The 14,630-nt window shown below is 37.3% G+C and overlaps 1 protein-coding gene across 1 annotated transcript in view; it reads left to right on the top strand.

The window, feature by feature from the left end:
- LOC139125086 (uncharacterized) overlaps positions 1 to 13,685 on the top strand; it is a 45,137-nt gene extending 31,452 nt beyond the window's left edge. The window contains exons 11-16 of the mRNA XM_070691195.1: positions 91 to 154; positions 2,601 to 2,976; positions 4,373 to 4,495; positions 8,991 to 10,125; positions 10,654 to 10,671; positions 12,458 to 13,685. Coding sequence (XP_070547296.1) covers positions 91 to 154; positions 2,601 to 2,976; positions 4,373 to 4,495; positions 8,991 to 10,125; positions 10,654 to 10,671; positions 12,458 to 13,193 — 2,452 coding nt within the window. The 3' untranslated portion in view covers positions 13,194 to 13,685. The remainder of the gene's footprint in view (positions 1 to 90; positions 155 to 2,600; positions 2,977 to 4,372; positions 4,496 to 8,990; positions 10,126 to 10,653; positions 10,672 to 12,457) is intronic.
- Positions 13,686 to 14,630: the final 945 nt, after the last annotated feature.

Genomic DNA, 14,630 nt, shown 5'->3' with positions numbered 1-14,630 from the left:
CAAAGCATGTCGAAACACCAACTATTTGGCTTGTCAACACAGTGTCTGTACGCGTAAAATGCACAGTTGCTGTTAACATTTGAATTCTAGTCTAGACCTGAATTCACTTTTCAGCAATGCAGTCCACTCATCACATGCTCTCACATGTACAGAGGTGAGAAGCTGCATACTTTATTTCTCAACATGCTTTCGAGGAGATGAATAAGAAACTGTAGTCGACATTAAAAACAAAAGCAACTACAAAGTCATCAAAAGTTACAGCTATTGGCCCTATAAATACTCCAGTTTTCAGGTAGAGGTACTGGGCGCCCTCAGTGGTCATGAAAGGAAAGTGATAGACAAATTGTTAATGACTGAATATTTTTTGATGCAAGTACGAAGGTTATTTGAATATTAATGTAAGTTGCATATTTCTACTGTCAGGTGTGCAGCTGAATGTGCTATATTTAAAGAACATAGTCACAGTTTAAGCGCTTCTATGTAATTAACAAATATGTCTTTGGCAGGATTGTTCTATGATGTGACTTGGTCGTAAAGGTTCGGTGTATACGGTGATTATGTATCGTAGCGAGAAAAAGTCTGCAGACACTCATGTGTGTATTACACATTAAAATTCAACCTTGAAAAATACTTAACGTTTGTGTGTGTTTCGTTTACACTTAACTTTCTAATTCTGTGTGAAGCATCCCATTGTGATGTTGTAGGTCAACTAGGATGAGGGGTCAAAGGTCAAATGATCTCAAAGACATGTTTGTGATGCTAGAGTCCAATTTCTTTACTCAGTAAACTAAGTTTTACCTTTTCACCAGAATGGTTTGGCCCATACCCATTGCTATGAATGGTGATTATGGACCTGCTTACAGGAAATCAAGGGTGGACTGATTGACTTTAATGTGTGAAATCCTGGTACAATGTAGATCAATGTCACTTGATCCCCATCCATATCAACAAATGCTCTCAAAAGTATTTGCCAAAGCTTCACATTTATTTTGTACTTTTCTAAAATTTTACAAGTAATTTTGAACAATATCAACTCACAATTTAATTAATTTTGGGCATCAGAACAAACCTGCTGCTTATGCAAATAACAGTTCAAGAACTTGGGTTATACGGCTTCAAAAATGGTAGTAATCTTTGAGGATTACCGATTTCCACTCGTTCACCAAAGATCATGTCCAGTAACTTTCTACGTACAGTACATGTTGAGCAGTTCTTTGCTTTTTGAAAATTTATATTGATATTATTTATAGTTCAGTTATGTTCATTGTAGTAAGTACGACACTTAAATTGTATGATTGTCTTTTGTCTCAGAAAAGTACCAGAAGCATCATACATATAACCAGTATTTGACATTCATTATATTTTTAACTCCCCCCCCCCCCTTTGCATTCATAATATTTGTCAGGTACCCCATCTAAAATTGCATCAGTGCTTGGGGTCAAGCCGGGGTCAGTTCTCCTGTCGTTTCCCTTCAGAGATGTATGTTAACCCCTTGCACCCTGACTCCCTGGTGACCTATGACATCATACGGACATTTTTTCCAACCAGGTTCAAAGGGGTAAGGTAGTATGCGCCTCAAAAGTGAAAGCCTTAAACTTTTGCTCAAACTTTCCTCAAGGAATCTTTTAACCATTCTCTTTCAAAATCAATAAAAATTTGGGTCACCGTGCAGATTTTTGTGCTAGAGAAACAAATAACCCAAGATTTACCAATATTTAAAATTCACAATGGCTGCCATCCTGTGTTAACTCTATGCAGAAAAATAAAATTTTAGATTTTTGAAAAAGGAAAAAGTAAGCTGTTGAAAGTTTCCTTACACCAATTGGAGCTTTAAAATGAACCCCCATAACTGGTATATCAGAAAAGAATTGTAAAAGTTTGAAAGTCAGAATATCTGTCCCAGAGGCGCGTTCTACCTTAGCCGCCTAATGCATAAGAAATGATTAAGTGTATAAAGTCTTACATTGCATTGCTGTCATTGTCAATCTTGCTCTGCCCTTTTCTTCTATTGTAGCAGTGCTGTGGCATATTGATTATTCCCGGGTCAGAGGTCATTGCCACGGAACCTGACCTGAACTCAATCGATATGTCATAGCACCACTTGTGTATTAACAGCTAATATGACAGGTTCAACCTGGTATTAAAATGGACCATGGTAGGAACAAACCAAATTGATCAAATTTATTCTTTCCAGTAACCCACTTTTTTAGAGTCACATTTTTGTAAACATTTTGTCGTCATTACATGCTCAATGCATACTATCCAAGGGTTCATCTAGAACATGTCGCCATTCCTTTTTATGTTAAAATTTATCTATGAAATAAAACTTTGATACCAGATATCCAGCCTTAATGTAAAGCACAAAATACATGCCATATACCATATTCTGAAGATCTTCTTTTTCAAAGATAAATTTATTCCACCCAATTAAAGTAACATTTACATAGCTAAACAAATAAAAGTACAGGGTGTTGCTCTGAACTTAAGTAGCTATTTCGCTTGAAAGAAGAAATGGGGAAAAACGCAATAAAGTGATTTCATTGGAATTCATTCAAGACCCATCCTTTACCTTCAAGTCTAACCCATAACCGTATTTGAAGGCCGATATGAAGGTCATTGACTACAGCGCCCTCTATAAACTATACCCTGACGAGCACGATCGAGACGAGCAGTATCAAAGACCTACCACAGATCGCCACAGTTGCATGTTTTCGCTGTACTCGACTCAGTTTGAAAGAGGTCTGCCGTTCGAAATGGAAACAGCAGGGGGTGTCGCGCTCTCTCTCCGGAAAACGATCAACTTCACCTTTACAACACAAGGAGATTTACCTGAAACAAGGTCGCAGTCTGAATCAAACAATGCGTCTGCTGGTCACCGACAGGCAGTCTCACTTCCGGATTCAGGATCCCCAGATAGCGGCCCCAGTTCTACGAGTCACCCATCTCAGTGTGATAGATCTATTGGTTTCCAAGAAGGTAACGTAGATATTTTTCCTATTGGTTGAGTGACTGAAAAAAGAGCTGTAAATACCAGAATTGCGATCGAGTAAAATATTAAAAAATGTAGGTCGTCAAGGTCGTACTCATTGCATTTGTAATCACCATTTTGAGCCTCGGCACTTAATTAAAGGCCTGTGTTGGCGCCAGATTGTCTCATCAGAAAATTTACTTACTCGATTATAATTTCAATGGGGGGAAAAAGGCTTTCACATCTCCATAATCCTCTTACAGACTAGAACAAAAACGATCCCAGGATCGCCAAAAGGGCCTTTAAAAAGGCCTTTTTGGTGATCCCTGGGATTGCCTTAAATTAATTCTACTAATCTAGTGTGTAAGGTAAGAGGATTATTGAGGTGTGATATTAGCCTTTCATTTTCCACTGAAATTTTATTCCAGTAGATAAATTTTCTGATTAGACAATCTGGCGCCAACACAGGCCTTTAAAGAGTTAATATATTTTTACATCGATGTAATCACTTGAGCTGATACAGTGAAGGCCTTTTTGTGAGCATTTTTGTGCTTTAAGGGTTGGTCGGCCATTTTTCATGAATTTGGTTTGATATTGTTTGACATGTTGAAAGATACTGAATGAATGGGTGATCATGCATATATTCCACCCCGGTTTTAGACAAATTAAATGAAAGGATCGCGAAAATGAATTAATGGTCATGGTTATTTAAAATAATAAATTGTAATTATGAAACATTGAGATCACTCAAACCAAGTTAGTATTTCAGCTGGGTTGAGCTTCCTTTCTGAGGAGCAGCACTCGATAAAAAATGCTGTATGTGTATGAGCTGTGTATGACATAGACGGCCTGCCAACAAACCGGCCAGGGTGTTCAATATACTAGGTGTACATAAAAGGGGAAGGTGGCCAGCTTACACAGCCAGTCCTCTCTACACGGTTTGGAAAACTCTCTATTTTACTCACTCCTACCGTTTAAATCGCTGTATCTTCACTGCATTATTGATTGGTTGATAAGCTGGCCATCAGATCTGCCTTGTTTGGCCATTCTTAATTGTCGCCTTGTAAAAATATTGCTCTTAAAATGTTGTGCAAAGTCTGAAAATGTCGCTTCTCAGACGCTTGGCTCCTGTTCATTACAACATCTGGGAATCTCAGCTTGAGTCTGATGCAACTGACTTAATTACCAGCATAAATCACAGAGCTGCAATAGTTGACCTCTGCATACAGCCGTTAGGGTCATCAGGCACAGGTTACTAAGCTTTCATTGGTTGAACACTGTGATGTCAGACTATATACCATAAATCATAGTCTGACATCACATTTGTCTGAAGAATACATGTAATTGCCATTTGCCATAATTTTGGATAATCTGTTGAGTTTTTCCCAATATTGATATTCACAGAATGCTTTCAATTGTGGGAGGAAATCCGAAGAACCAATCAAGTTCAACACCTTGGTAACTGCTTTAGGAAAGTTACCCAGGAGTTATTCAACAGACTGAGCACGAACACACTCAGCAGTAAAGGTAAATAAATAGACTTATTTTCCCACCATGAGGGCAATATTGCAAATGAGAGGGCCAACAGTAATTCAGAAAGACCAGCTTCCTTTCATTTATTGCTAGAGTAACATGAAATTTTGTTTAAAGATCTCCAATTTTAAGAAACATAAGCCATTACGATTTTACAGAATTAAAACCAAACAATCCAAATCTGTTTAAATCATTAAATATCTTGTGTCATTTTAACAAAGTGTAGAAATATTGGTGGTGAATAAGAAGCAGGGACATCCAGGCATTTAACCTTAGTTTCCAAAAGCTGCCTGCCTTAGTAAAATACCTGCCTCAGTGTTTTTATTGTGAAGGTGATAAATAAGTATCTGCCTTGGTGAGGTTTTGCAAAGGTGATAAATTTTACCAGGTTCCCCACTCATGCAATCCTATTAGAGGATAACAGAAATGCTACTGGGGTTGTCACATCATTTACCGCTTTTTCCAAACCTCGGCTAAAACACCACTGCCTGATTATTGTGTCTCATTTATTGCATAGGCAGTATACCTTGCCTTTCATCACAGCAAAACCAAAAATAGAAATTAGTTCCACCTGTCAAGCCTAGACTTTACCTTTCCTCGACGGTCACTTATTTCCAACCCTGATTTTAGCCAGTTGCCTTTCCTATCCAAGTCATCCATCATAGTTGCCAACATATTGATGCTAGTTGTGTCCTCATTATTCACATAAATTATTACTCCGTGTGTCAGACATATCGGAGAAACCAAAATGAACTTACAGCTTTTCATTGCAGTGCAGGATTTGTGGTGTGAACACTTTGTGCTGTAAATTTTCCCACAAAAGTGTTAGAGCAACATTTTTCAAAGTTTTGTAATTTATCTGTAATTTTTAGCTCCGCTGTCAGCGACGCGGAGCTTATCAAATAGGTTGATTATCCGTCGTTGTCCGTCGTCCGTCGTCCGTCGTAGTCGTCCGTCGTCCGTCGTCGTCCGTCAACAATTGCCTTCTCCTCTGAATCACCAGTCCAATTGCTTTGAAATTTTATGCAGTTCACTTGGGGTGACCTCACTTCAGTTTGTTCAAATCGTGGTGAAATTTGCATATTTGTATTTTTGGGGCATTTTTGTGTTTTTTGGTAAAAAATTTCTTCTCTGAACTGCTTGTCCGATTGCTTTGAAATTTGATATGCAGTTTACTTAGGGTGACTTCAGTCAGATTTGTTCAAATCGTGGTGAAATTTGCATATTTGTATTTTTAAGGCAATTTTTGTCATTTTTGGTAAAAAAATCTTTAAAAATCTTCTTCTTCAAAACTACCGGTCAGATAGCTTTGATATTTGGTACATATGTCCCTAGGGATGATCTATTTCAAATTTGTTCAAATTGTGCAGAAATATGCAAATTTGCATTTTTAAGGCAATTTTTGCCATTTTTGGTCAAAAAATGAGTTTCTCAATGAGTACTGTTCTGATAGCTTTGAAATTTGGTATACAGGTTTCAATAGATGAACTAAGTAATATAAATTGAATTTCTGATGAAATCTGTAATTTTGTATTTTTGGGGCAATTTTTGCCATTTTTGGTCAAAAAATGTGTATTTCCAAAACTACCATCTGATAGCTTTGAAATTTGGTATACAGGTTCCTACAGATGAACTAAATGATATTTATTGAAATAATGATGAAATCTGCAATTTTGTATTTTGGGGCAATTTTTGCCATTTTTGGTCAAAAAATGTATTTCTCAAAAAGTACTGGTCTGATAGATTTGAAATTGGTATACAGGTTTCCTACAGATAAGCTTAGTAATATATATTGAATTTCTGATGAATCTTTAATTTTGTATTTTTTGGGCAATTTTTGCCATTTTTGGTCAAAAAATGTGTATTTCCAAAACTACTTATCTGATAGCTTTGAAATTTGGTATACAGGTTTCCATAGATGAACTAAATGATATTTATAGAAATAATGATGACATCTGCAATTTTTAATTTTTGGGCAATTTTTCCCATTTTGGTCAAAAAATGCGTTTCTCAAAAAGTACTGGTCTAACAGCTTTGAAATTTGGTATACAGGTTTCTATATATGAACTAAGTGTGATATTTTGAAATTATGATGAAATCTGCAATTTTTATTTTTGGGGGCAATTGTTGCCATTTTTGGTCAGAATATTTTATTCTCAAAAAACTACTCATCAGATAGCTTTGGTTGACATGTTCTTAGGGATGATCGATGTGATATATTCAAAGTATGATGAAATCTTCAATTTTGTATTTTTGCAGCTTATTTTAGCCACTTTTTTCTGGCCACTGCATTGAGTTATCAAAGATTTCCACCTTCTTCATCAACATGTGTCAAAAATAGTTATTCTGTACATAAACACAGCGGAGCTATATCGCCGCTAGGTCGCTTGTTTGAAAATTGAAATGAAATTTTTCCCGTTGAGTGAACACACTGATGTGGCATATTGAATTTCAAGTGTGTAATATTTGCGTTTTTTAGCTCCCATATATGCATATGTATATATGCAAATGGGAGGTATTCGTATATAAGGTTGAAAAATGTTGTCTGTATGTATGTATGTATGTATGTATGTATGTAGGTATGTATGTATGTCCGTCCACATCAAAAACTCCTAAACCGTAGCAGCTACTGTCTTAGTATTTGGTGTACACGTGCACCTAGGGGTGGAGATGTGAATTTGTTCAAATGAACATGTCAGTGCCAAAAATATGCAAATGAGGGGTAAAAAAGGAAAAATCCTGCAAATGGCTAAAACTCAGTAAGCATTGGTCAGATTTGGTTGAAACCTGGTATGAGATTTCTTTAGATATTCCAAATTATGTGTGCAAAAATTGGGATGAAATTTGCATATTTGTATTTTTAGGGTATTTTTTTTCCGTTTTAGTAAAAAAATCTTTTTCTCTGAAATCGCTCCTCTGATTGCTATGAAACTTAATATTCATGTTCCTAAGGATGACCTCAGTCATGCTTGTACAAATTGTATTGATATTGTCATATTTGTAATTTTGGGGCAATTTTTCCAATTTTTGATAAAAAAAAAATTTTATCCAAAAACTACTGATTTAATAGCTTTGATATTTGGTATACAGGTATCTAAGATTAATCTCAATATAATGTATTGAAGGTATGTTGAAACTTGCAATTTTTTTTTTTTTATTTTTGGGGCAATTTTTGCCTTTTTCGGTCAAAACATTTTTCTCCTAAAACTTCTGATCTGGTAGCTTTGATATCTAGTGTACAGGTTCCTAGGGTTTATGTTAATTAGATATATTCAAAATTAGGATGAAATCTGCAATTTTGTATTTTGGGGGGCAATTTTTCTCATTTTTGGTCAAAAAATTTGTTTCTCAAAATTTACCAGTCCAATTGCTTTGATATTTAGTAAACCGGTGCTTAAGGTTTTTTTTAATAAGATATATTGAAATTAAGTTGAAATCCGGAATTTTGAATTTTTGGGCAACTTTGTGAAATTGTCAGTTTTACTGGGATATCTTTCATTTTATATTTTTAAGATTTTTTTTGGTAATTTTATACCTACTGGAACTAAGAGTATAAAATGTTGTGATTTAGTAAGCATTTGATATGGTGAACTGTATTTGGTGTTGAAATGTGGTAAAAAAATCCTGGCAGATTTTGAAAAAATTCCAAACAAATGCCAATAAAAAATTCAGCAAGAGAAGGTTTGACAAAAAGAAAAGGTGGGAGAGTTGGGAAAAAAAGAATGTACAATGGATCGGATAAAAAAGATAATGTACCTCATCGATCTTCCAGACACCGTTGTCCACCCCGATATATTTGTGTGCGCAATTAACCATGCAGTATATTTTAGTTTAAGATGTCAAGTTAGGTAAGGATTTGAAAGGAATAGTCAAGTTCACCACAGTTTAACTTTATCTCTTGTGTCATCATCCTTGTGTAATTGGTTAAGTTTGTAAGTTGTTCCAGATGTGGATGCACAAGCTGTTCTGGAAGAAAACAATGTTTACTTTTCCCTGTAGGGTTTCTGAGTTGATGATTGTATGTTGAAATTTCTCCATGTATCTGGTGTATGGGCAAAGTGTAAACATTGGTTGCATGTTATGTATTTCAGTCTATGTCAAATATTGTAAATGAAAAATCAAGAACAATTTACTGTGTGCTTGTAAAAGATAACATATTTGTCAATACATATACTGCCTTGCAGATTGATTGTCTTAAAGATTATCACAGAAGTAGAAAAGGAAAAGAAACTAATCAAATTGCTGTAACATATTCACTCTCAGTGCCTGTATAGGCCTATACTTAACTATTTTATCATTACATTCAGCTGTTGTTATATCTTTATCACTCTCCATGGGCCAAGGCACACTTGGGGTCAATGTCATCACTCTGTGCCAGTCTGTGTATGTCAGTCTGTCTGTATATGTATGTCCATGTTTCATACAATTGTTGACTTGTTTTGATAACTATATGGGAGCGAACAGTGATGTTGTCACTATTTTTTTTCAGAAAAAATGGCAATAATGAGCTTCCTTCAGGAAAGTGGCGCGGTTCGCATGGATGTTGTGGTGGGTATCTGTGGAGAAGAGAATAACGGACAACTAAACAGAGACAATAAAGAATGCCGTCAACAATTTAGAAAAAATTGTGAGCGAAAAATACTGAACAAGAAAGACTCTGAATTTATGAACGAACGTGAAAATGACACATATTCGATTGATATGCAGCCCGTGAGCGGTTATACAGGTCAGAAACATGAAAATTCTTTACACATTGAAGGTGATGTGAATTCCACCAGGGCATCCCAGGGGTCAATGGGGCATAGCAGAGGTCAAGAGGTCGGCAACAAATGGGATGATGGCATTTCCGGGTTGAATATCGGTGTGAACAACGTCTGCAAGTCTGAAGAGCCGTCATCCAGCGACAGTTCCTGCGATTCCCCACAGCACCACCTTTCCCGCGATACCACTGCCGAGGTGAACTTCGTAGAAAGCGTAAGGTTTCCAAACTTACCGTCGTCCTCGGCAGCAGCAGAAACATCAGTGGCTGACTCTGTACACATCAAGGAAGAAAGAAGTGAGGATCTCTTCCGAAGCTGCGCCCAGTCACACGACTCGCACGATAAAACAAACAAAAGCGGCCATATCAAGGAAGGCCAACTGTTAGACACATCATCTCTGCATGAACACTTGAGTCTTATGGTGGAATCACTAGAACGCCAACGTCAAAGTATTCCCTTCTCAAGTAAAGAGAGTCTGAAACGAAGGTTGATAACGGAAGATAATGGACAGATTAAGACTAACAGACGTACTTGGGAGTTTGACTCTCACATCGCGGAAAGTTCGTACATTCCAGTGCGCGTGCCGACTGAGAACATTAAACCCTACCAGTGCAAAGAGTGCGGCAAGCAGTTCTCGCAGAGCGGGAATCTCAGAGTCCATGAGAGAATACACACTGGAGAGAGGCCGTATGAATGCGAGGTGTGCGGCAAGGCTTTCCGTACCAGCGACAGACTGGTGATTCACAGAAGGACTCATACGGGAGAAAAACCTTTCGAGTGTATGTACTGCGGGAAGCGGTTCAACGATAGATCCAATCTGAATACTCACCAACGGAGTCACTGCAGAGTAAAGGCATCAAGCTGACGCCATTAATTTTGCCAATTTTACATAAGAACTTTCCAGGGTTCAAAATTTATTTATTTGTTTGGTGGTCAAGTTTGACCACTAGATTCAATTTTTGGTGGTCAATTGCAAAATTTCGGTGGTCCAAAAAAATTTGTCATTATCAGAATGTAATTCTTATGGAGCTTAAGGATGCATTCTGATATGTTGGTTTTGTTGGATGCCTAGTAAATCCACTAGGAAATTTTCAGTATTTTCAGAACAGATCAACTTTGACCTTGACCTATGTCATTCAGTGACTAAATGAAATTTGCAAGATGTAGTGTTATGCAATATTTGCAGACTTAATCACAATAATCATAGCAGTAAACAGTAAAACAAAGAGAGACATTGTCTATCCAAAGGAACACCTCACTTGAGTAGAGTGGAGAGGGGTTGAAGGACTAACATTGAACCACAATGGAGGGACTGTGATTGAACAGACAAGACGTGTACTGCCAAAGTATCTATCTCAGAGGACAATCTGTTGTGTTTCTTGATACTTCTAGCAATAAACCCTGTGTGAGGTGTGTGAGATTTACAGCTCTGCAGTGTACTAGCATGACCTCCGAAAACTTGGTGGTCAAGATAGACTACCCAAAATAGAATCAGGTGGTTGAAATGAGATAATTGGTGGTCTTTTGACGCATGACCACCGGCTATTTCGAACCCTGCTTTCCTGTTGAGGTTTGAGGGATTCTCAACTAAAATTGTGGCGTTTCATAGGTTTGTTGTCAGCTTTTATCATGTAAGAACTTTCATGTTGAAGTTGGAGGTAGGGTTTATCGACTAAATTGCAAGTGTTGTATTTGTTGTGCATCAGCTTTTAATATCAGCAGCCCCTTGTGGTGCCAAGTGGGAATTTTAACCTATCCATCACTGTGGTTTTGTCTAACTCCAGCTGTAACCCGTGATTAGAGGGCACTTTTGTACTTAAAAATAGGTGTGAAAGAGTCAGAAACATGTCTGTTAAGTACTTAGATTTGTCTTATTTCACATTCCGAGTAGTTATGGTAACAAACTTTAGTGCAGTGATCTCAGAATAAGGAGATAAGGCCATTTGAAGAAAATTCTTTGTTTGTGTCCTTGGATTTTTGAAAAACCTACCAGCCAGCCAGGGAAAAAAACCAAACACAGACAAAAAACACAAGTGTATTAACATAAGCTCATTTTTTATTTGGTTTCCTTTTGAAAATATTTTTAATATTGTGTCTGTTTTCTTAATTTTCTCTGAAAACCTACCAGTACATGGACGGCAAACAAAGAATTTTATTTAAAGTGCCTAATAAAGACAATATTCAACAACTTTTAGTAAGTTTTATTAGTGCATTCTCCTCTCTGATACTACATATCTGACAGCTTTCTATTTACAAGATAGATTGTTTGACTTCCCCTTCTTCAGTTTTGTCAAAATTTTCAATGAATTTGCATATTTTGAAGAATTTTTTTGCTCATATATTGGCCAATTTTCTTCTCTGAAACTGTTCCACCAGCAACCATAAATTTGATTTGTTGGTCTCCATGGGTGATCATTTGCAGTTACGGTTCAATGATGATGAAATTTTCATATGCTGTCCTTTTGGCTGATGCAACTGCTTTGAAATATGAGAATGCCCTCATAAAAAAATTGGTAAACGAAGCCAAAAATTTGCGTAATCATGTTGCTCAAAATTCTTCAAAAGACTGAAATTGTTGATAAAATCATGATTAAATTAATTGGAGATCTTTCTTGATGTGACCATGAAATTTCCATATTTTGAGTGCAAGAAAAGAGACTAGCTTTGTCTCTTGACAGTTCTGCTGAAGGACCATATACAGTCATACACTGACACAGTTCAAACTTTTGTGACAGAAATATTTAACCCTTGAGCGCCAAAGTCTATCTTGGTCACCTTTATAAAATATACCTGATTTTTGTCAAAATTTTGATAAAAAACTGTAGCCCATGAAATGTGATATCCATCTTATAGAAAAGTTCACGGAAGTTGGTAAAATATTGCATTAAAAGTTTGGTGGGAAAAATTACAGCATTTAAATGGTTAATATACAATAGAGATGTTTCTCATTATAAATCAATGTATCGCTTGCTATAAGCTGGGGTATGAGTACCGTACGTACACATTTTTTGAACGTTTTTTTTTTTCTCAAATTAGACCTCAATTCAGGTGATTCGAAAATACGTTGCGGTGAACATTTCCTTTGAATTTTATGTTTAATTCACAAAATCCATAGGCACTTGGCCGACTCTATTCATGAAGTCTACCACGTGCATGTGGTTGAATATCGGTGTGAACAACGTCTGCAAGTCTGAAGAGCCGTCATCCGCGACAGTTCCTGCGATTCCCCACAGCACCACCTTTCCCGCGATACCACTGCCGAGGTGAACTTCGTAGAAAGCGTAAGGTTTCCAAACTTACCGTCGTCCTCGGCAGCAGCAGAAACATCAGTGGCTGACTCTGTACACATCAAGGAAGAAAGAAGTGAGGATCTCTTCCGAAGCTGCGCCCGGTCACACGACTCGCACGATAAAACAAACAAAAGCGGCCATATCAAGGAAGGCCAACTGTTAGACACATCATTTCTGCATGAACACTTGAGTCTTATGGTGGAATCACTAGAACGCCAACGTCAAAGTATTCCCTTCTCAAGTAAAGAGAGTCTTAAACGAAGGTTGATAACGGAAGATAATGGACAGATTAAGACTAACAGACGTACTTGGGAGTTTGACTCGCACATCGCAGAAAGTTCGTACATTCCAGTGCGCGTGCCAACTGAGAACATTAAACCCTACCAGTGCAAAGAGTGCGGCAAGCAGTTCTCGCAGAGCGGGAACCTCAGAGTCCATGAGAGAATACACACTGGAGAGAGGCCGTATGAATGTGAGGTGTGCGGCAAGGCATTCCGTACCAGCGACAGACTGGTGATTCACCGAAGGACTCATACGGGAGAAAAGCCTTTCGAGTGTATGTACTGCAGGAAGCGGTTCAACGATAGATCCAATCTGAATACTCACCAACGGAGTCACTGCAGAGTAAAGGCATCAAGCTGACGCCATTAATTTTGCCAATTTTACATAAGAACTTTCCAGGGTTGGAAATTTATTTATTTGTTTGGTGGTCAAGTTTGACCACTAGATTCAATTTTTGGTGGTCAATTGCAAAATTTCGGTGGTCGAAAAAAATTTGTCATTATCAGAATGTAATTCTTATGGAGCTTAAGGATGCATTCTGATATGTTGGTTTTGTTGGATGCCTAGTAAATCCACGAGGAAATTTTCAGTATTTTCAGAACAGATCAACTTTGACCTTGACCTATGTCATTCAGTGACTAATGAAATTTGCAAGATGTAGTGTTATGCAATATTTGCAGACTTAATCACAATAATCATAGCAGTAAACAGTAAAACAAAGAGAGACATTGTCTATCCAAAGGAACACCTCACTTGAGTAGAGAGGAGATGGGTTGAAGGACTAACATTGAACCACAATGGAGGGACTGTGATTGAACAGACAAGACGTGTACTGCCAAAGTATCTATCTCAGAGGACAACCTATTGTGTGTATGGATACTTCCAGCAATAAACGCTATGTGAGGCGTATGAGATTACAGCTCTGCAGTGTACTAGCATGACCTCCGAAAACTTGATGGTCAAGATAGACCACCGAAAATAGAATCAGGTGGTTGAAATGAGATAATTGGTGGTCTTTTGACGCATGACCACCGGCTATTTCGAACCCTGCTTTCCTGTTGAGGTTTGAGGCCGAGGGATTCTCAACTAAAATTGTGGCGTTTCATAGGTTTGTTGTCAGCTTTTATCATGTAAGAACTTTCATGTTGAAGTTGGAGGTAGGGTTTATCGACTAAATTGCAAGTGTTGTATTTGTTGTGCATCAGCTTTTAATATCAGCAGCCCCTTGTGGCGCCAAGTGGGAATTTTAACCTATCCATCTCTGTGGTTTTGTCTACCTCCAGCTGTAACCCGTGATTAGAGGGGACTTTTGTACATAAAAATAGGTGTGAAAGAGTCAGAAACATGTCTGTTAAGTACTTAGATTCGTCTTATTTCACATTCCGAGTAGTTAATGGTAACAAACTTTAGTGCAGTGATCTCAGAACAAGGAGATAAGGCCATTTGAAGAAAATTCCTTGTTTGCGTCCTTGGATTTTTGAAAAACCTACCAGCCAGCCAGGGTAAAAAACCAAACACAGACAAAAAACACAAGTGTATTAACATAAGCTCATTTTTTATTTGGTTTCCTTTTGAAAAATATTGTTAATATTGTGTTTGTTTTTTTAATTTTCTCTGAAAACCTACCAGTACATGGACGGCAAACAAAGAATTTTATTTAAAGTGCCTAATAAAGACAATATTCAACAACTTCTAGTAAGTTTTATTAGTGCATTCTCCTCTCTGATACTACTTATCTGACAGCTTTCTATTTTACAAGATAGATTGTTTGACTTCCCCTTCTTCAGTTTGTCAAAA

This window comes from Ptychodera flava (assembly GCF_041260155.1).
Source record: "Ptychodera flava strain L36383 chromosome 23 unlocalized genomic scaffold, AS_Pfla_20210202 Scaffold_24__1_contigs__length_23054250_pilon, whole genome shotgun sequence".
In the NCBI taxonomy this organism is placed as follows: Eukaryota; Metazoa; Hemichordata; class Enteropneusta; family Ptychoderidae; genus Ptychodera; species Ptychodera flava.
Note: the sequence above shows the minus strand (reverse complement) of the source record. Positions and strands in the feature narration are given on the sequence as shown.